Here is a 21,576-nt window from a genome sequence, read left to right as displayed (position 1 = left end):
GAGGGTAGTGGGGAGGGGGGGGGCAGGGGGAGTAGGGATTGGTGCACAGTGGAGGCGCTGTATGCTCACGGTAGTGGGTTTGCCACTCTTTTTACTTTAACTGTGCCCCCACACTACTTATTGAAGAAGGTAACTGCTGAAACAAATGTAAAGCTGTACTTTAAATATTAGTTATCTGCTAAACATTTAACGGGACACTTTAAATATGAAATGCATAAATCACAAAAAAAATAAAATTATTAAATGGGAGATTTACACTAAAATCACTGATAAATTATTGTGTCCCGTTTTAAGAGAAAAAAATGCTGTATTGTTTGCAGCCCCTACCCCAATATTTTAATATGGAAATTACACTGACAAGCACAAAAGACTATTCCCCCCATACCTGTGTCTGCCTCATGCTCCTTATTCTCATCCGTTAAAGGGTTGTCATGAAGTTTCAGGTAAATTTCTATAGCGATCCGGGCAGCTTTGAAGTAAAATGGGTGCAGTCGGAGCACGTCCTCTAATTTTAGCAAGTCCACATAAGACCTGAGAGTAATTTTTCTCATACAATAGGTGTGGAAGTCAAACTGGTCATCAGTGATCTCTACAAAATGCTGAAATAAAATGACAAGGTATATTGCTATGTATTAGATATGTATATACTATACTAAGCAGGTAATTATATGCAAACAAGCCCCATGTTTATGGTAAAAAAAACCAGATCCATGACTAAGGGAAACATTAGCAAATGAAAAGAAGAATTACCTACAGGGGTGGAGCAAATCCATATAGGTGAATAAAATAAAAATATGTAGATTATATGGTGTATAGAAAGCATGCACCACTTACTCGTTCAATTTCATGGCATTTCTTAAGTGCTTCACCAAACTTGTTCATAGATTTATATGCTTGGGCACACTCAGTCTGGAACCACATGCACTGCATTTCGTTTAGGTTCTCCACAGCAGACGTGCCTTCCTGTAATGAGAAAATAGAAATAAACTCCCTGCCTATTGTGGAAAACATTGAAGACAAATTTCTTATATACTAGAGATGCCCTAACATGGTCACAGAACACAGAGAACATGCTCTCAATGTTTTAATCACCCCTTCAAGATATTCCAGCACAAAGGCAGACCAAAACCTGGCAGGAGGTATACAATATTAACATATAGTTCATTATACATATAGGGTAATCCAGTAAGGATTTCCAATAAGAATTACCAAATCACACAGAAACTCAGGAAGAGACGGTATTCAGCTGTTACCCAACCCTTCTTCTGCTCATAGTTTGTAGACCTGGATCAATGGTTTACTAAGAGAAGAGGATTGCAGTCACAATACAAATGTAAAAACCTGAAGAGGCACATTCTCAGCACCAAACTGAGCATAATATTTATGTTATAACTGCAGATACCAAAACAGATAAGGGTTTGGTAACTCAACTAAGTCAAAAGGTAGCCAGTCTGCCATCCTAAACAATATCAGTGAAAATCTTAGCCACCTTTGAAGCCCACTGTACCTGGATCAGTAAAATTAACAAAATAAAGTGAAGAATTTATCCACAATGGGAAAAAATTATCGGAGGGAAATCAAAGCTGCTGAACTGGTTTTTATGCTTCATTGGTGAAAAGCAGGGAGGGTGAGAGGATATTGTGTGCCGCATTTTTCTATGCTTCAAACATCTATCTACATAGGAAAGGTAACTGATGTACATTTTAAGGGGATTGAAGTCTAAAACGGATTTAGAAACAGATTTAGAAATTTTAAGGCCAAGATCATATTCTAGAAGATAACTGTCACATTCAATCGCAATCTCTTAATTCCGGTCACGTTTACCTTTTAGCCCAGGGATATAAAAGATTAAAGTAATTTGTTAAACTTAACCATTTTAAAGTACATAACTGGACCAGAATTCCACTTGTAAGGGAAAAAAACCCCACAAACCCTTGTAAACTTGGAGCACATCTCCTCAGCATCCTTTATCATGTTGGCTTTCAACATGTACTTTGCACACTTCGAGTTGATAAACCTATCTGCTGTGTCCAGGGCTTGAGCTTCATCCATCCACCGAACAGCTTCTTTAATGTTACCAGCATGCTAAAAGATGAAAAAGGAAACCACAATGAAACATAATACCACTCAACGACCATTAAAAATAAAAAAAAAAACTATGATGCATCTAATCAAGGAGATGAGTGGACAAACTGAACCTAAATATAATGTCTAAATACTACTATTGCTTTTTATGGGTCTTTAACCAACTGGTCCTCTAAAATTCTACATCAACTTGTCCAACATGTGCCAAGTGAACCATTTGCCCAAAACCAACTGAATAGATACAGATAAACTAAACACTCTTCTCGGGCAGAAGATCTTAACATCGCTGAAAAAAAAAATGTTTTTACCCTATAAACTAACTGTGCCGGTAATTTGGTATGAATTTCACAGACAAGGGCATCATGGAACCTAAGTAGATACATAAAATTATGCACTGAACTCCACAAACAATATATACTAGACCGGTCCAGTATGAATAGACCCAAACAGTGTCAAAGGCACAAGGAAAAATCATTCCGAAAAAATATTTTAAATATTGCCAAGAAAATCACCTACCTTGTATATTTTAGCTTTCACAAGGAACAGTTCAATCAGCGTTGGTGTGCTTTCAATAGCTGCATTAATGTAATCAAGAGCCAATGATGGCTGGCCAATCTTGTCATAGTGCTGTGCTAAGTAGTACTGAACCCACAGCAATGTAGTTGGTGGTTCTTCTTTTCCATCATCTGTGCAATGGAATAAGACAAACATAAAATGTCAATTGTAACTGTACCAGTTAGGCAAAATATAAATCAGTCACCCTTTAATTTGTCTATTCAAGGCTATTACCAGCTTCACATAATATTCAATACTAGTCCTGTTTCCCAGTGCTTGAGCTTGGATTGAACACTGGCTGTTGATTCTCCCAAGCTAGGAATTTTACGAAATATAAAGTCACATGATCTTCTTTGTGCAGATAAATCAGGCATTTCACAGGGCTCTACAGGACAAGGAGGGTGGAGGACCTGTTATAGTGAACTGGATTGGCAAAAAAGTTTACGGTTTCATCTTAATGTTCTGCTGAATGGCAGACAATAGACAATACAGTAGACAATACTTGGTCCAAAAGAAGAAGAAAAAAAAAATAGGCATAGCTCTAGATCAGAGGTAGGCAAACTTTTGTGGTCACTAAGTCATTTCAGGGGTGGGCAGGAGAAAACTAGGCTGGACTCTCTCTCGAGTCCCGCCCTATTGGCTCCGCCCCTGCCAGGAACACTACTTAAGGGAAATCCCTCTCTCCCATATGCATTGCGGAGGAGATGGAGTTCTCTTCAGGGGGCATTCCCTATTTACCCTGGCGGCGGAAGTGTTATCACCAGCCACGGTAAATAGGGGAGCCACAGCAAGAGGAGGCTCAAGAGCCGCATGCGGCCCTGGAGCTCCACCGTCTCCGACCTAACACCCCCTGGCCGATCCAGGGATTAGGCCGCATTGGCCAGGGGGCATTAGGCTGGAACAAACTGCCGGCTAGGCCGTATCTGGCCTTAAGGCCGGAGTTTGCCGACCCCTGCTCTAGATGTTACACTTACCATTAATGTTGAACAATCTGCAATTTTTCAGAGACATCTCATAACCAACGACAAGATCTTCAATAATCTCCACCTGGGTAGTACCATGAAAATTATATTACCAAAGTATACAGTATGGAAAAGACACAATTTGTTATTAAAGCTGAACCCCTGGACAGTCTTACAATGGCATGACATCATTTACTTGAAAGTTTTCCTTTAATGTATCGAGACATCTCTAAATACCAAGAGAAGGAAATGTGGGCTCTGCAAAGTCTTATGCTTAATTCCGTTGTCCTGGCCCACAATGATGTCAGATATTGAAGTTACTGAAAGCCACGAAAATCTGGGAGTCGAAGAAGCACAAGTCCTATAACTGCAGAGAGCAGCAATCTATTTATATTCTGTTTATAGGAGAAAACTAGTAGGCAGCTTTCTCTCCAGAAATGCAGCCGGATAGGGGAAAACTGAACAGTGGGTAGGGACACATGCAACAAACTTAGTGCTCCCAGTTCTTTGAGCAATGGTATTCAGCAACCACTAGAATTGTGTCCGATTTCCCCTTTATACCTCGTTCCAACTTTCTAATGCAAATCCCCCTTAGTTTGTCCCCTTGTTTTTATTGCCTTTGTATTATGCCCCAACTATCCAATAGTACATATGATGTCCTCCATGTGATGTAAGAATCAAAATAGTATCTATACAGCAAACCTATATCCTGGTACAGCCAGGGTTCTCCGATGGGCAGAAAATAGGTACTGATCTGAACTGCAACTCTACAGCAGTGCATGGCACGGAGAATGTAATAAGCAAAAGTGAGATTTCAGTGAGTGCAACCTCTGAGCCAGCACGGGTTACAGGTAAGAAGCCCTAAGCAAGATACTGAGAACACTGAGAAGGGAATTTACATAGTCAGTGCCTGCAGGGAAGAAGAGGGCATAACCAAAGTCAACATCCTTAGTGAGTACTGGGAGGAGATTGATAATGGAATTGATGATCGCTACAATAAATTGAACTGCAAGTAGCCATCTTTACTATATAAAAAAAAAAAAAAAAAAACTCTTTTACCTTCTCTTTGTCACTGTATAACAACCGCAGTGTGTTAAAAACCGGAGGGCACCCTTTGCTGAAGTTCATCCTCAAAAATTTATCCAAACAAACTCTAAATTTTTCACCTAAAAAAAACAAAAAAAAGCTTTGGGTCAATAAACAGCAAGGCAATTGTACATTGGCAAGCCAAAAGGATCATTTTACACACCTGTTAAGAAGTTTAAGGGCAGTCTCCGTGGAACCAAACCTTTTGGAAACTTAGCCCAACTGTCTTCGTAAACCTTCAATCTCTCTTCCATGGTGGCTGTAAATAAATAAGCATAAATAGGTTTAACATCATTGATCTGCTTAGAATTACAAAATTATAACTACATTCAACAAGGAACAATTACATTCAATAAGAGAACTGATTTGAAGGAGTTAATAACGCATGTAATAGTAAAAATCTATATAGCTCAAAAAGAGGTGCAAGATACAAACAGGTCAGGCACTACTTTTGGGCAAACACACAGTATGATTCAACTAGCTCTGTTCGTTTCAGGCAGGATTTGTAATCGTAGACAAGTCAAAGGAAATGCAAAGCCAGCTTAAAACAGGTTAAATGAAGGTCAGAAGGAAATTAACTGCAGGACAAATGCACTTAAATTCTTATTTCATTCGTGTTGCAACTTCATTTGATTTCACAAACTAAGGAAACTTGGACTGTTCTCAATAAAATAAGTATAAGTAGCCTTACCCTCCTAAAATGCCCTTTAGATACATTTAACAGGCTTCTAATCTGCTCCCCTTTTGTGGTTTACTATTCTATGCATTGCCTCTGTGAAAGCAGCCATTACTGTTGGTAGAAGAATGGGTAAGGGCTGTACTGTACTCTCCAGCTTTATCAATGAATAATTCCAGAATGCAATGCACACGTTTATGAATTATTCTTTACTTCAGCAACATTGGCACTTAAAAGTTGGGGGGGACAAAACTCATGTCCTCATTACTGTGTTTGTTCTACATCAGTTCAAGTAACAAGATGGAAATGACTGCTGACATTTGTAGCAGCAATAGCAAACCCTTGCCTTTGCATGAGAACATTTAATATATATTAGTGTTTTCTGTTTAACAGTTGAATTGTGCACAATAATGAGGAATTACCTGGCTTCAGGGCATTTTCTAAGCCCTTATAATATGCCCAATTCTCAGGGTTCCTCTCCTGCAAACCCTGATACACATCTGTTGCCTCCTCAAGTCGACCCAAATGCAACAATAATTCTCCTGGAAAAACAAAGAGGAAGTTAAATACCACAAATAACCCAACATATTGCAAGATATGGTTTTAAAATATTCAACAACTACATCTCAGCAGGTACAACTAATACACCCTCCACATTTCTTTATAATTTTGTTCCTCTTTATGAAACTTTGAATGCCATAACCTTTCTTTCCTAGCAAGAGAAGAAAAGAAAAGATTTTTACAGATTTTACTTATCAGACATATTAAACCTTCATATACCTATTAGTGGAGGAACATTTTTTGGAAATCTAAAGATCTAAATCCTCAGTGGGATAAACAGAACTAAATATAAATCCAACATTTTACAACATTTAGAGGATGCAAATATACACTTTTCGATATACTTTAAAAAGACAGGTGTACCTTTATACAAACCTAATTGTAATGTGTTAGCAGTATAAGAGGAACCATATTCAAAAACTAGTCTTTTAATTAATAATCTATTCTTAATTACTTGCACTAAAATTTCAGTCTTCCCTGGTGGCACTAGCTGGGTCAGCCTGTATCCACGTAATATATATACCGATTTTTGAAGTGTTTAGAAGTGGCCAGCTTGTGACTGGCAAGTTTGCATTTTCTTTGTCTCCATCCACTCCCTCTCAGCAGCTGCAGACGGAGCAGTCACAGAGTGACATAACAAATAGGGCAGCGGGAGTGATTTAGAAACACTCCCACCAAGGATGGCATTTCCCAGATTGCACCTCCAGGCAATGGAGAGACCTGGGGTTGTGGCCAGATCTCGTTTTTAATGTTTAACACGCCTAGCGGTAATCCCGAGTGTGACTTGGGGTGGATTTAGTGTGCCAAAAGTGGTAATCCGGAGTCACACTCGGGGTCGCTCTAAACTGGGGGGGTTTCGCTGGCTTCAAAACAAAATAGCTGTATTGAGTCCAATACAAAGAAAAATATATATATATATATATATATATATATATATATATATATATTTATTATACATGCTTCTGTACAGTTATATTACATGTTTAACTATTTTTTTAAATTTTAATTTTTACAGATTTTTGTGTTTTTGAGCCTAAGTTTCACAGCCTACAAAGTAAAATAAATTGGAACAATTTTTGCATGGAAATTTGCACAGAATTAAAACGCTAGGGAGGTTAAAGGTAATAGAATAGCAAGCTGAAAAAAAAAAAAAAAAAAGTATTCAGATCATTATAACTTTGGCTTATGTTATCCATAAGCAAAAGTTGATTTTGTGAGTATAGGTACGCTTTAATGATCAAAGTGTAGCCACGCAGCAGTCAGTCCTAGATATATGCAATATAAAAGGAACAATACTTAAAGCAGAACTAAATCTACCTTCTTTCTTCTGCTTTTCCTGGTTTCCATTTTCAGCCACATTGACTGGCCAGGCAGGATGAGATGTCTTTTTTAGTCCCAGCGGTCGCAGGATGTGTTGGGTATCAGCATCCCATGAGGAGGATGCATTTTTTGACATAAGACAGCAATCAGGCAGGTGGGAATGCTTATTACAAAAGGGACATTGCCTGTCTCTTTTCGCAACAACCCCCTGCCTGATATAACTTATTCTGAATCTATTTTACTTGCAATTTAAATACTAACAAAGGGAAAGTACAAGAAGCTGAGAAAATGTACCTTTTGTTTCTTCCACTGCCAGCTTATCACAGATCTGCTTTTCATATGTACAAAGATGATCCAATGCCTCCTTATAGAGCTCAGCTTCACGAAGCACCTGGTTCTGATAAAGCAGTAATTCACTATACTCATAATCGACTTTGTCAGGAGAAGTCTGGGAAAGACACAGAGCAGAAAACATTATTAGCAGACCTCTTAAACACATCACATTACAAATATAGAAACTCAACAGGAAATAAGTTTAGAAAAGCAAAGTTGCATGGTACAAAATAGATGTGTGAAAATAAAAAAAATTCCTCCATGGAGATGCAGGCAAAACATGTTCCTGTGGCATGTAGAAGGGTTATTACTCCTAAAAAAGTTTTTAAACTGACTGTGTTCACCCCGTCCCTACCCTCCGAATTTAGTCTGTCACAGAGACAGAAAGAAAAAGAAAAATCTATTCCAAATGATAAAAGCTTGGCAGAAATTACCTTTCCTTACCAAAATGTTTGGCTGAAATTGGGCTATAAAACCTGTCATAAAAAAAAGTAGGCCACAGCATAATTTCATCTGAGAATGCAAGTTATCTAATTGTGATACTGTCCTACTAGATTAAGTAACTGAAACAAGCAAATGTGAATAAATGAAAGAATGGAAATGTGCCTACCAACTTGTTTTACAATACCAGTAGTCATAAATATTAACCAATCAATTACAAGGGCAAAACCCTTTAACAAAGAGAAAGTAAGAAGTCAAAGTGCAATTTGATGTTTACATAGGAAACCACTGAAAGCCTTTTACCAAAATAATCACCTGCAGGTAATTTTGTAAACGCCAGTTTGAGAAACACACAAAACATACCTAGGCAAAAAATAGCTAAAAAATAATAGTAAAAAATAGTATGAAATGCTCAAGTATTTTGCATTTTCATATTTTAATACAAGGAATCTTGTAGTTATTGTCTTACTGCACCATAAATAAAATCAGCCATATGGGACAGCAGCATTCCTGCACCAAACAGGATAACAAAGCTAAGGTATCGCATAGGCAGACTGTAGAATTTTTAGTTTGTAATAAATGGCAGAGGAAATGGGAGGGAAAAAAAAAAAAGATCATTGCCAAGTCTGTGAAAAAGCAGGGCTCCACAAATCAGTAGCTATAAATTTTTATACATATTGGCATGCAAGAAAAAATAAACTGAATCTAAAAATGCATCTTGAAAGTGTGAATAAACATTGGCTTAATTTCAACACGTAACATAAATAAGATATGCTGAAGTTTTTAATTGATACATTTAACACAATAAGAATTTCCTGTATTACCCTTGTCTAGCAATTACATATTTGTGCAACAATATTTTACTATTTATACATAGTACAATATTTAAAAACAAAAAGCCCAATAAGCTAGTATAAAAAGGCAAAATTGCTATTGTTATTTCTTGTATACGGGAATTTACTGGTTTGTTATGTTTAATGCCGGAAACCACAATGTGTTATTTGCACTCCACTATTGTTATTATGGTTTTGGTATTATATTGCTGAAGCTCCTGTATGCTGATAATGTCCATGTTTTTTTTTTCTGTTTTGTTCCTTTTGTTGTACTTGTAAAACTTTCAATAAAAAATCAGTTTCACAAAAAAAAGGCAAAATTGTGAGCCCACTTGAGGAATAGTGACATGACTTTGGAGTTTGTAAAGCTCAGTTTAATATGCTGGCACTATAAAGAATACAAGTTAATAATATTGTAAACTTTTAGCTTAATCCTTTCTTCAAACCCAACCCCTCTCTATTCAAATGTTCCTGTTGCAACATGAAAAAAATAAGTTCTCATCATTCAGAGAGTGACAGGAAAAACTGAAGAGGAGTTTTAGGGGATGTAAAATATAATAAAAGCCACATAAATTACCTGCTGGGTCTTCCGGAATTCCTCAAGAATCTTTGCAGCCATCTCATAGTCTTCAAGTAAATGGTATGCAATAGCATAACCAATCCAAGACGCCCTTTGTGCTGGCCTCAATTGCAACAATTGGTACCTGGTTTCCTGAAAATAAGAAGTATATAAACATTTTCCATAATTGTTTACTGAGTTTAAAGCCAGTTAGATTCATAATGCTATTACTGATGTAAAAGGCAACACAAAAATTCACATACCCGGTAGCCTTCCAGGTCACGCATTTGTATTTGAAGCAGAGAGAGGTCCCTCAGGATCTGGAGATTGTCTTTGTCCCATTTCAATGCATTTCTGTAACACTTAATGGCTTCATCATACTTTTTATCAGACCTTTGTAGTAATCCATATACATGCCAGCCTTGTTGAGCAATGTTAAGAAAAATGCCAACTAAAAAAAACGCTCATTCACAGTTATACACACAAGTTTTCCAACACAGTTAGATCTGATATTAAAAATATTAGGTTTAGTTGAGGTAATGTATACAAACCACAAATAGGTTCTGAAAGCCACTTAGAAGGATTATTTAAACTTCATTACCAAGAATACAACTTTGCACAGGATTATAAGGTTTGTAAAGGATACAGACATGACTCTTTAGATCATTTCTTAGTCCTCTTCGTACAAGATCATAAGCATCCTCTTTCTTCCCAAGACAATTTAAAGTCAATCCTTTCATTGCCAGAGTTTCTATAAAAAAAATGTAGAATTAGTAAACCTGTTGGTTGCATTAATTGTAATTAGCTGCTGACATTTTCTTTTAGATGTATATTCATAGACATCCACACAGTGGAAACACTTACCCCCATGTTCAGAAAATTTGGGATTAGAAAGTATCTGCTTACAGAACTTTAACCCATTTCGATATTGCTTGTGTTCATAACATCTCTGAAAAAAAGAAAAAAATATATTCAGTTATAAGTTACAAGCAATTCTTATGTTTGTGCAATAAAACAAAACTTAGAGACGCAGAGCCTAAAACAACCTTCACATATTATTGTGTTTAATTATAAACTTCATGTTTCTTTACTTTTCAACTTTCAAATGTCATTGAAAGTTTTGCTAAATTTATTTGATTAGTGCAAATACCTATTTCACCTGCAGGAGACCGAGTGTTTTTTTTTTTTTAATCTTAGATGTATCAGTCCACTAAAAACACCTCCCCACTATGTACAGGAAGGTGATTTTGGGAGAGGGGGAACTTCTTCCAGCCCTAGGGTGACAACACTGCTCCTTCATACAGTACAGTGATGACAGGAATTTTGAGATATTTTAGCAATTTCACTGCCAATAGTGACAGACAGCTATGAAAGTGGAGATTACACTAACCCGCCAGGTAAGCACCTCACCTATTATTACATTACAGTGTTGAACCCCAAAATTTTTTAAGCTGGTGGGAAGAAATCGTAGGCGGTTTGCAGCCCCTGTATTGTGAACAAACTCTTCAGTAACCACCAAAAAACAGCCAAGTAGTTACTGAAAAGTGCTGGGTGGTCCGCCCAGCTAAAAGGGGCTAGGCAGAACTTTGCATTTCTTCCTTGTTGATGAGATGTTGAAGCATTTCAGGAGGAGTAAGCAGGAAAATTTTAAGAAAAAAAAAAACAAAACATTTTTTGTTGCTATTTACTAATCTATGGTCATTTTTCTAAATATTTTTGCTTGTAAAAAAATATATTTTGAACCTAAAATGGGAAAACTGTTAACATTTGCCTAATAGCCAAGATGGCAACAGTTTTTTTTCTAACACAGCTCCCTAGGATGTTAATGCCAATAAAAATTGGAACCATGAGGACTATACACAAATATGTGAAAGCATATAAAATAAAACTGGTATTTTCACCCCAACAGTTATATGCATTTAGAACCACCCAACTTTCCAGATAAAACTTGCTCAGTCTGTATGAATGATCCTACAGGTGACACTGTTAAACTAAATGCCATATAGAAACAATTGTCAAACTGGTTTTGAAATTAATGGCTCAACTAAATCTAGAGTTCACTGGAACTAGAACTAAAATCTACCTGATTAACAGTAATTGATTGATAATTACTGGAAGTATTCTCTCCTTACGGCACATTCTACAAAGCAAAAGCAGTTATTTACTTGCTTAAACTGCAACATCACAATCATGCACATCTTATTGAATAGCTTTCACCATAGAAAGCAACCAAGAATTTTTTTTAAAAGGCTTGTAGTTCACAAACACAGCAAATATTGCAAGAAAGGATTCAGGGGCAAGAATATAAATAGTCTTCTAACTCAGAGGGACATTTTTTATTTAATTTTTGGCAACCTTCAGTTTAACCAAATAGCTTAGTTTTGGTTATATTGTCTTGCAAAAAAAAAAAAAAAAGACCTAAATGATCAGTGTTAGTTTAGAATAATTTTTGTTACTAGTGATAAAAATGTAGAAACGTTATTCCATAATGTGTACGTGTTTGAATGCAACTGCAAATAATGGCAGTGTGTGGTTCCTAAAAGCAACAAGTCGCTTGGCCACATGGTTGCTTTTACTCCTCTAGAGAAGGAACCACACCTCAACTGCAAGACAAGTCGGTGTTCTACCCAGCCCCTTTTAGCTGGGTGTACCACCCGGCACTTTTCATTAACTACTAGGCTGTTTTTGTGTGGTTACTGAAGAGTTGGGTCACAATACAGGAGCCACCACCGGCCTACAACTTCTTCATACCCAGCTTAAAAATATTTCTGGGTTGAACACTAAAAGTGATTGTTAAGAACAGCAGTTGACACTAAAAAGAGCACAAGAAAAATCACACATTTTTACTGCAAGTCTAAAAGGGGTCTAAGTGAAAGAGTTGAAACAAAAGTAACAATGTATCTTGGATACATTTGTGTCCATCTGTCATACCTAAACAATGACTTTAAACACAATGTCAGAATCCCATTTTATTTTACTAGTTTCTACAGCTGCTCTCCTTACTCAGCAAAAGGTAGGAAAAGCCACCAAGTACTTTAAGTGCAGTGTAAGCTTTGTACACTTATTTCCCTGAGGCTTAAGTTATATCTCAGAGCACTTTAATAAACTATAATTAAAACAGCAATATATCATGGAAAACTAACTGTGCCAAAAACTTGCAAGGCACTAATATTGGATAATAAAATACAAACAAATTACTATATTCGAGGCAGTGTTGTGGCCGTTACCTAAAGACAGAACAAATGCAAGAGTCCAACAATTCAATGAAGAACTTATATTTTATTGAGTGTAGGCCTTGCAAACTTAAAAGCTCTTCTCTGGGTAGTTAAACCCTGTTCTGCATCCTCTAACCCATTATGCCCCCTTTTCCGTCTTACCTAAAACAAGATACACTTCCAGAGATCTGCTTCAATAAATTGCACATTTCTCTAATGGAAGTTGCTGATTGAACAACAGAGCCAGAAATGACCTTGGTAATGAGCTGCTGTACCTGAACCAGACAATACTGACCCGGCTGTAATGCCAAACACAGTAGAAAAATGGTAATGGTCAAAACCTTGCAAAGTATCTGGCAGAAGTGTCCCAATGAATCACTTTTTGCCAGATGAAATAGCTAACAAATGCAGCAGTCTGCCGATACTCAAACATTTGTTAAAAAATAGTCATGATTCAAACAAATTATGTGGGCGGTGGAGAAAAAAATGCTGAAGCAGCGTTCTTAAAACACAGGAAAAAGCTTGTTTCTGCCTCCCATGGGAGGTGAATGAACAGAAGCATAATGTTCTTATACCCGCTGAAGAAAGGCACCAATTTGGAATGAATGCAGGTCAGAGCCTGCACGAAATCCCAGCTAAAATGTAGAGCTCACAATTGTACTAGTTAAGGAACGAGCAGCTGCAGTCACCAGCTAGAGGCAGAAAAATATATTAAACTAGTTAAAATATTGTCTAATGAACCATTTACTAGGTACTCTAAAATTAAATTTACAGGCCAAAAAACCATTAAAAACCATTTCGCCATTTCTATACTAGAAACCAGAACTAACTATACAGGGATTTTAACATATGAAGAGTAAAAAGGATAGCACGGCACAGCAGGTACCTGTAAAGTTCTGTGCATGTAACAACTGACGTTGGTTTTGAAGAAATCCTAAGTATGACAAAGAATATGTCTGACAAAACAACCATATTTGTGTATTAAAGCCTTAACCCTATCTGCAAGAAAAGCACCAACACATACAGTTCTGGCATTAAAAAATGTTTAACTTAATGTATATAAAGCTTTTAGAAATAAATATGTGAAAAGGTTTTACTGCTAGCGGAGGCTCTGTTTGTTTTCCCCTTAGTTCCTGTGCTTGGGACAACCTTTTTACCAAGCATAAAGTGAAGGTATCTCTGCAACAGAAGCAACTACTGAACTGTCAGTTCTAATCCTTCACCCTATCCAGAAATAAAATAAGTTTTGGCTACAGATACACTTTCCATATGTAACATATGACTTCTAGAGTGGTCCGGTTGTCCCACAGCAGCCACCAATATAAGTATGTGATCTACTCTGTTCTGCTGTATATATAACAGCTGGGCTATAGATCATCATTGCAAATATAATGGTCATTGGGGAGTACATCCATCACATTGCTGGTCAATACGAAGGCACAGGTGGCAGGAAACGACTGGGCAACAATGCAAAAGCTGCTCACATATACCTTTATAGGGCACAAACTCCAGACAGGGTGTTTTGTCAAGAATACTATTAACCACTGCACAATTCACATTTTTTATTTTTCTCCTCTGCCTGCCTTTTCTGACGTCTACAAAATGTATGTAGCAAACTTCTGATGGGAGAAATCTGAGAAATGCCACCACTGAACTCTGAACTGATAAATCTTAAGTGCTTTGCTGTCCCTGGAAGCAATGTATTGAGTCAAAGACTGGAAATGGGCATGTAACTAGGGAAGACAGAGGAAAGTTACTACTACTGATCCATACAATGTATATTAGCAAATAACTGGCCAGCTACTGTCAATATAACTTTGTCAACCAGGAGAGAAAAAACAAAAAAGTTCCTAAGCACCATGTGCTATACACTGACACATTAAAATGAACTAAACACCATCAGTTTACTTATCGTATCCGCTCTCATCTGTTAAACATACCAGTGAAAGTGTTTTGTTATATCAAGTTTAAAAAGTACCAAATACAGACATTCAGTCCTTATCTTTAAACTACAGAATGATTAGACCCGTGTTGTAGGGGTTGAAGAGTAGGTGTGTGGAAGTAGTTTGGCAAGGAAAAACTGGACAGGGCTGACAACAATCAATAAAAATGCTGAGTGTTGTCAGCCTACAACAGGAATTGCAGCCAAGTGCATTTCTCGGAGACGCACAGGTATTTGTTGTAGTAACTCACTGCACTATTATAGTGGGAACGCCGGATAATGTTTTCTATGTATGCACTGATGTTCCTGCCTATCAGAGCATAGACAAGAAAAAGTGTTATACACTTATCACATATGGGCATATCCTTTTTCTCTTTGAAGTCACACAACATCTACATTAATCTATCACAGCAGTGTGGACACCAAGCACCACAAGTAATGCTGGACAGATAATATGAAAGGAATGCCACAAGTTTTGCAAAGAATAAGGTTTGCAAACTAGGAAAATTCTGACATTAGATCATGGTTTGCAGAAATATAACAGACATGCTTTGTGTATTCACATATACAAATTACTCTGCCTAGTTTATAGAAATCACATACTTCATATACATATTACAAGGAATAAGAAAACCATTCAGCATGGCCTTCTAAAAACAGTGCACTCTCACCTATAACAAGATCATTTATTCTCATCTCCAGTAATGTAGCAGTCACTGACTTACCATTAATTTAACCCCCCAGTGTTCTAATTTTGTCCGTATTTCCACGCAAAAAGCGTTACATTTTTTTGTATGGAAATTTATTTTACATTGTGGGCTTATAATTTTTAGGCATAACTCACCGAAATATGTCCAATATTTGTTAAATCTTGATGAAGATCCCACAGAGCAGTTTTTAGGGACAAAAACTTTGTAATATTATTAACGTCTTAAATATATATGTTATGTTTAAATTATTATGTATTATTTATAAGCTGGGGTGTATTCTTTAAATTTCCCCCTTTTTTGTACCTTACCATTATGCAAACACTGACTTTATGATGGTCAGTATTTGGATAAGGCATATAATTTTTTTCTCTTTTTTGTGTAAGATGGAGAAAGGAACACACCAAGAAAGCCAGCATTTGTACATGCAGTATGTTGGTTCTGAAACAAATGTTTTAAGTCAAAGCATAACTACCATGGGAGACATAGAAAGGCTGGCATTTTGAATGCCTTCTAAATTCTGGTTGTGTGGCCACAGTGGTGACCATCATGCTTTATTACGAGTAGAACGAGTATGCAGAGTGCTCCAAGTGAGTCACTGTAGGAACTCTAATCAAGGGATCAGAATTACAGTCAGGAAACTTACATTTGTAAAAGGATATCAGTAATGGCTGCTCCCATAGATTGTGGGTGCCCCTTGAAAACTTTATTTTACTTGTAAGCATCAGCTTAATAGGTGTCCATAAATGTCCTTTAAAAACTAGGACCTGATAGCTGCTGTCCTAAATTTGTAAAACCTTTATCTGCATTGGTAAACTTAAAAAAAATGCTATGAAGCAAAGTCCCATTTACAGCAATAATGCCTGCAGCCTCCTGAACTAAAGTGTATCCCGCTGTGTTCTATAAAAAGATCTGCTCCATACAGATGGAATGCTCCTTCAGTTCAAGAGTAGTTCTCAACTCCAAACTGCAGACGCTAATGGTGGCCAGGGACAGTATATTTAGGGCGAAGATGGATGCAAACGTGTGAAAGTTATGCTGCCTGAAACAGGATTTTTCTTTGAAGTCAATTATACCTTGTCAAACATCCTTAAGTACCAGTATTAGGTGACAGAATCCCTTGTAAGGACTCCTGCTAAGGATTAAACCTCATCTATTACCCAATATAAACTAATCTTCAGTGATCAGTAAGAGCAATAACATTTGATAGTTGACCAACAGGTTGGGACAGGGACAAACGTTAACTTAGTGTTCATGCTGCTCCACAAGCTTCTTCCAAATTTATCTGATCCCCTTATACCCTAAGACCTATGATCATCATACCTGCCCATGTTCCCCAGCAGGATAAAGTGAGTGAAGCAGTATGTTGCACATATCAGCCAAAGCACCAGACTTTATTATTATACAGTATTTATATAGCGCCATCATATTACGCAGTGCTGTACAAAGTCCATAGTCGCGTCACTAACTGTCCCTCAAAGGAGCTCACAATCTAACCTGCCTACTATAGTCATATGTCATTACTGTAGTCTAAGGTCAATTTAGGGGGAAGCCAATTAACCTAACTGCATGTTTTTGGGATGTGGGAGGAAACTGGAGTACCCGGAGGAAACACGGGGAGAACCTGCAAACTCCATGCAGGGATTCGAACCTAGGACCTAGTGCTGCAAAGGCCGGAGTGCTAACCCCTGAGCCACCGTGCTGCCCCATACTTAGCTAACTTCAGGCCTGAACAGCTTTACATTTTCCTTTTCTACGCTCAGCCACTGGGAGCATAGAGAGGAGCCCAGAATGCCCAAGAATGGGGGACAAATGGCAATGCTGGTTCTATTTGTGATCTAAGTGTGTATGTAATCACTTTTATTCTAAATCTAAGTCCAGCAGCAGATTTATTCCAACTTCACACCCAACCTATTTATGGCAGGACTGGAAAAAAAAAATAACTACATTTCAGCAAATCCTACCATAAATTTGCTGTTCTATGCTTAGAAAACAAATGTATCTAATCATAAAACACAGTACGACTTATTAGTAACACCGGTTCATACTTCTTTTCACCTGCCAAACCTATATGCTTCTTATAGGATAACTCTTCACTATGATATCCCTGGAGGTTGTAGACAGAGAATCCAATATGTAACACTAATAGTCATGTTAGGTAAATAGTATGTGAAGCCCAACTTTTATTTTCCAACCCGTTAAAAAATATTAAATAAATGACAGTAAAAGCATCGGTCTCCAAGCATTCCCACTAAGAAGATCTTACTACAGATGTGGAAACCCTGAAAGAGCCCGGGATTTTATTTGAACACTAAAGGTTGCAGATCTGTAGTGGATTGTTGATATTCAATTTGATCACTATACGTTAAACTCCACCACTGCTCTTTAGCCTACTGAAAGCATCAACCAAAATATGAAAAATAGAAATTGTAATTCTTTTACCCCTTATTTCATAGCTTTTAACTGTGATGTCCAGAGACCATTGACTATCAAGCTTTAGTTACTGGTCTATACATGGGCAGCAGAGTTATACATGTGCAGAAGTGCGTTAAGACAGATCACATCAGTGCTAATGCTGTGGGCACAATTTTGGCATTTAAGCATAGCAGTGCACATTACATTAGTACATTAGCTTGTTCTGCACATGCTAAACTGACAAAGCTTAGACTGTGGGCTCATATAATAAAGATGTGTTGTCACCCTGGTAGCAGAAGTTCCTGCCATGGCTAATACTGGCAGGGTTAACAGGTCCAAAAATAAAAATAAAAAAATAAAATATAAAAAATAAAAACCCTGCAGAGAAAAAAGCAGACTCAAAGAATAAGCCACTATTTGCTGGTTTATTTTAATCTTTCTATACACTGGAATAAGTCTACTACAGTGCTAATTTTCCTCCTTAATATAACACCTTGACTTGCCCGGACCCATAGTAGTTATATTACATTTTCACAGATCAGTGCTGCAATGAGTTCGCTGTACTCCTTCCCCCGACCATTGTGTAATAATCACATCCTAACGTGCCCCACCATAGTCTATTCTTCTCTGTGCCCTGCAATTACCCCTGGCAGGGCTGTGTAATGCAGCCAGGTTATAGCGGTAAGACATATATAGGGCAATGTATCTCAGTACCCCCACCCTATTCATCTCTACAGTCCAATTATAGGAATAGCACATGTAGTACAGGAATATATGTATAGATTATATTAGAGTGACATGTAAAGGACAATGTATATTGCAGTCACCCTCTACAATGCCCAGATATAATAGTACAAGATGTATGGGACAAAGTATAACCCCCTTTATATTAGTATGACATGTATACAGTAATGTATATCCCAGCACCCCGCTCTGTATCCCTCCCCACAAAGTAGGTATTATGGTATGGCCAGTATAAGGTAATGTATATCCCCCCCCCCAATTCCATTCATAATAGTATGGACTGTATGAGGAAATGTATATCCCCCCCCTATTCCATTCATAATAGTATGGACTGTATGAGGAAATGTATATCCCCCCTATTCCATTCATAATAGTATGGACTGTATAAGGTAATGTATATACCCCCATATTCCATTCATATTAGTATGGACTGTATGAGGAAATGTGGACTGTATGAGGAAATGTATATCCCCCCCACATTCCATTCATAATTGTATGGACCGTATAAGGTAATGTATATCCCCCCCATATTCTATTCATAATAGTATAGCCTGTATAGTGTAATGTATATCCCCCACCCCCATTATCCCCTTTATAATAGTATGGCCTGTATAGGGTGTTGTACAGCACAGCCCCCCCATCTTCCATTCATAATAGTATGGCCTGTATAGGGTAATGTACATCACAGCCCCCCCATATTCTATTTGTAATGGTATGTCCTGTTTGGGGTGATAAATATCCCGGCCCCCTCACCAGGATCCTTTTGAAGAGCGCGTTCTCCTTGGGCGGGAGGCTAACACTCGGCATCTCGTGGCCGTTGCTCGCCCCTCCAGTTGGTCTACTCCTCCCGCTTCTCTCGCCTGGCTCGGCGTGCTATAGCCCGGTGTCCCGCTTCAGTCAGTATGAGAAGGACCGTGTGCCAGCGATCAGCCTCAGCGCTTTCTCTCCTCCTCCCTGGCCTGTCAGGGCCCTGGCCGGGCGCTTCACGTGGTTACTGAACAGACCCGACAAGAGGCAGAGGCCAAAATGGCGGAAGGAGGAGGGACGGCTTCCCGGGTCACAGTCACTTCGGCGCCTGCGCCATGACCCGGCACGCGGCTTCTTCCGCTACTAGATGTGTACGCCCAGCCAGCATGCAGGGGGCGCCAGAGCTGAAGATGTGATGGAGACATATTACCCCCTCACCCCTCTGTGTGTAGGGTACTAGCTGTGGCTCGGCTGTTCTGCACTGTCATTGTGGTCATATTGTGACCAACCCTTCAAGGTTCCTATTGAGGTGTGTGTGGGGGGTGTTTTGGTGCATTGAGTGCTAGCTATGTGAACAGGACAAATCTGTGTTCACATATACTGCTAGAAGGGACACACACCATAGACAGGGCCCATTGTTGGGTTCAGTCCTCCCAGCACGAGTTAGGGTGGGTGATGCCATTACACCTGTACAAAGTAACTTACCAATGTGTTCTGTAGTCAGGGCCACAGGTAGGTGGGAGAGATGACCACCCTGGGTGTTCTAGCAGGAGAGTGCAGGGCTTCCATGGTGCTTGCACCCTTATCACAGCTTGGGGGAAATGCTTGCTTAACCTCCCTGGCGGTATGACTAACAAGTATTTTTAAATGTAAAAGCGATATATATTTAAAAATACTGATTTCAAATTTCCCACCCGGTCCCACCTACCAGCCCAACGGTCCCGACCTCCAGCCACTCACTTATGAGCAGCTGCCTGGCCGGTATCTGCTTCCCCTGGCTTCACGTCCCCAACGTTTACACGCCGGGGACACAGATGCCGGCCGGACATTGCCAGGTTACACAGATGCCCAGCCGGCATCACCAGGGGAAGAAGATTGAGGATGCCACTGGAACGTGGGAACCAGGTAGGACTTTTAAACTCCCTGGCAATTCCACCCGCCCCCCGCAACGGGAACAAGGTGGCGCATCGTAAAATACCCCCCCCGAGCCACACTTGGGAATACCGCCAGGGAGGTAAAAGACCTTGTCCTATCACTGCTCGTCCATGTGAAAGGCATGAGATCAGATGATGTTTTCTTTTACATTTTCCTGCACATGCGCAGAAGGAGCAGCAGCCCAAAACCTCCTGGGACATTTGACATGTATCCCAGTAGCAAGGCAAAGAGGAAAAAAAGCTATCCAAAAAAATACATTGTTTTTCATTATTTAAAAGGACAATTGCCCTTTCATATAATCTTAAAATGTCATGATAGATCTGCTTTAATATCACCACAAAACACCATGTTGCAGTGCACTACAATGCATGGTAAACACTATTGCGTGTTGTGCAGAACATTGCAAAAAAGAAATGCATGTCTCATTTTAGTGCATTGTCAGCCATTTAAATGAACCAACAAACTTAACATTGATTATACGTAACTTTCTTTTAGCTCAAGATCGTATTGCCCTTCCATCCCATATCCCTAACTGCTTCCAGCTTTATGTTTTTAAGTATTTTCGAACAGCGTTATGTAAAATAACAATAACTGTTGATAACATCTCACATACCTGTAACAAGATGCTTAGTAATATTCACATAATCACGTAATATTCACATCTGTTTTCTCATTCATTCAATGCAATCGCTCACTTACCACCTCCTAATATCTTGATCCTAAAATACATTTTCTATTTGTCCCTTCCTCATGCTTGACATTACCAAAGTGGTCCACTTTTCTAGCCTACCAATGAACCTCTCCAATTCTACCTTGATTACTGTACCATCATCCTTTCTTGCCTGCCAACTAATGAACTATGACTGCTCCATTCCATACTGAACTCCACTCCTTAAAACATCCAAGCTCTGTTCTTGCTTCGCGGCTCCTGGACTTCTCTTCTGCACTTTTCACTGGTTGCCAATAAAGTCAAAGCCTATAGAAGAAAATCCTAATATCTCCTCACTTCTTTTCAGAAACTCCTAAACTGCAGTATCTGCTCTGCGCACAACCTTCTTCTATCCACCAGAATTGTCTCTGTATACAGACACTTAGCACCAACTTCTATAATTCTGTCGTCAAATTTGTCACTCTCCAACCCTTAAAAGCTTTAGGTGCACCTTTATATTTGACCTAAGTTATTTCCTTTAGCTACTGACCATACTCTGTGTCTGATTTAATAAAGCTCTCCAAGACTGGT

At 38.5% G+C, this 21,576-nt stretch overlaps 1 protein-coding gene across 1 annotated transcript in view; it reads right to left on the bottom strand.

The window, feature by feature from the left end:
• NAA15 (N-alpha-acetyltransferase 15, NatA auxiliary subunit) overlaps positions 1-19,484 on the bottom strand; it is a 25,007-nt gene extending 5,523 nt beyond the window's left edge. The window contains exons 1-14 of the mRNA XM_072405840.1: positions 19,188-19,484; positions 10,276-10,360; positions 10,058-10,162; positions 9,675-9,832; positions 9,430-9,564; positions 7,540-7,693; positions 5,787-5,906; positions 4,852-4,947; positions 4,662-4,768; positions 3,615-3,687; positions 2,602-2,771; positions 1,933-2,085; positions 835-963; positions 386-599 (exon numbers count right to left, since the gene is read on the bottom strand). Of these exons, the coding sequence (XP_072261941.1) occupies positions 386-599; positions 835-963; positions 1,933-2,085; positions 2,602-2,771; positions 3,615-3,687; positions 4,662-4,768; positions 4,852-4,947; positions 5,787-5,906; positions 7,540-7,693; positions 9,430-9,564; positions 9,675-9,832; positions 10,058-10,162; positions 10,276-10,360; positions 19,188-19,241 (1,753 nt within the window). The 5' untranslated portion in view covers positions 19,242-19,484. The remainder of the gene's footprint in view (positions 1-385; positions 600-834; positions 964-1,932; positions 2,086-2,601; positions 2,772-3,614; positions 3,688-4,661; positions 4,769-4,851; positions 4,948-5,786; positions 5,907-7,539; positions 7,694-9,429; positions 9,565-9,674; positions 9,833-10,057; positions 10,163-10,275; positions 10,361-19,187) is intronic.
• Between the last annotated feature and the right edge of the window lie 2,092 nt (positions 19,485-21,576).

This window comes from Pyxicephalus adspersus, chromosome 3 (assembly GCF_032062135.1).
Source record: "Pyxicephalus adspersus chromosome 3, UCB_Pads_2.0, whole genome shotgun sequence".
Taxonomy (NCBI): domain Eukaryota; kingdom Metazoa; phylum Chordata; class Amphibia; order Anura; family Pyxicephalidae; genus Pyxicephalus; species Pyxicephalus adspersus.
The sequence above is the reverse complement of the archived record's forward strand: the minus strand, read 5'-3'. Positions and strand labels throughout refer to the sequence as shown.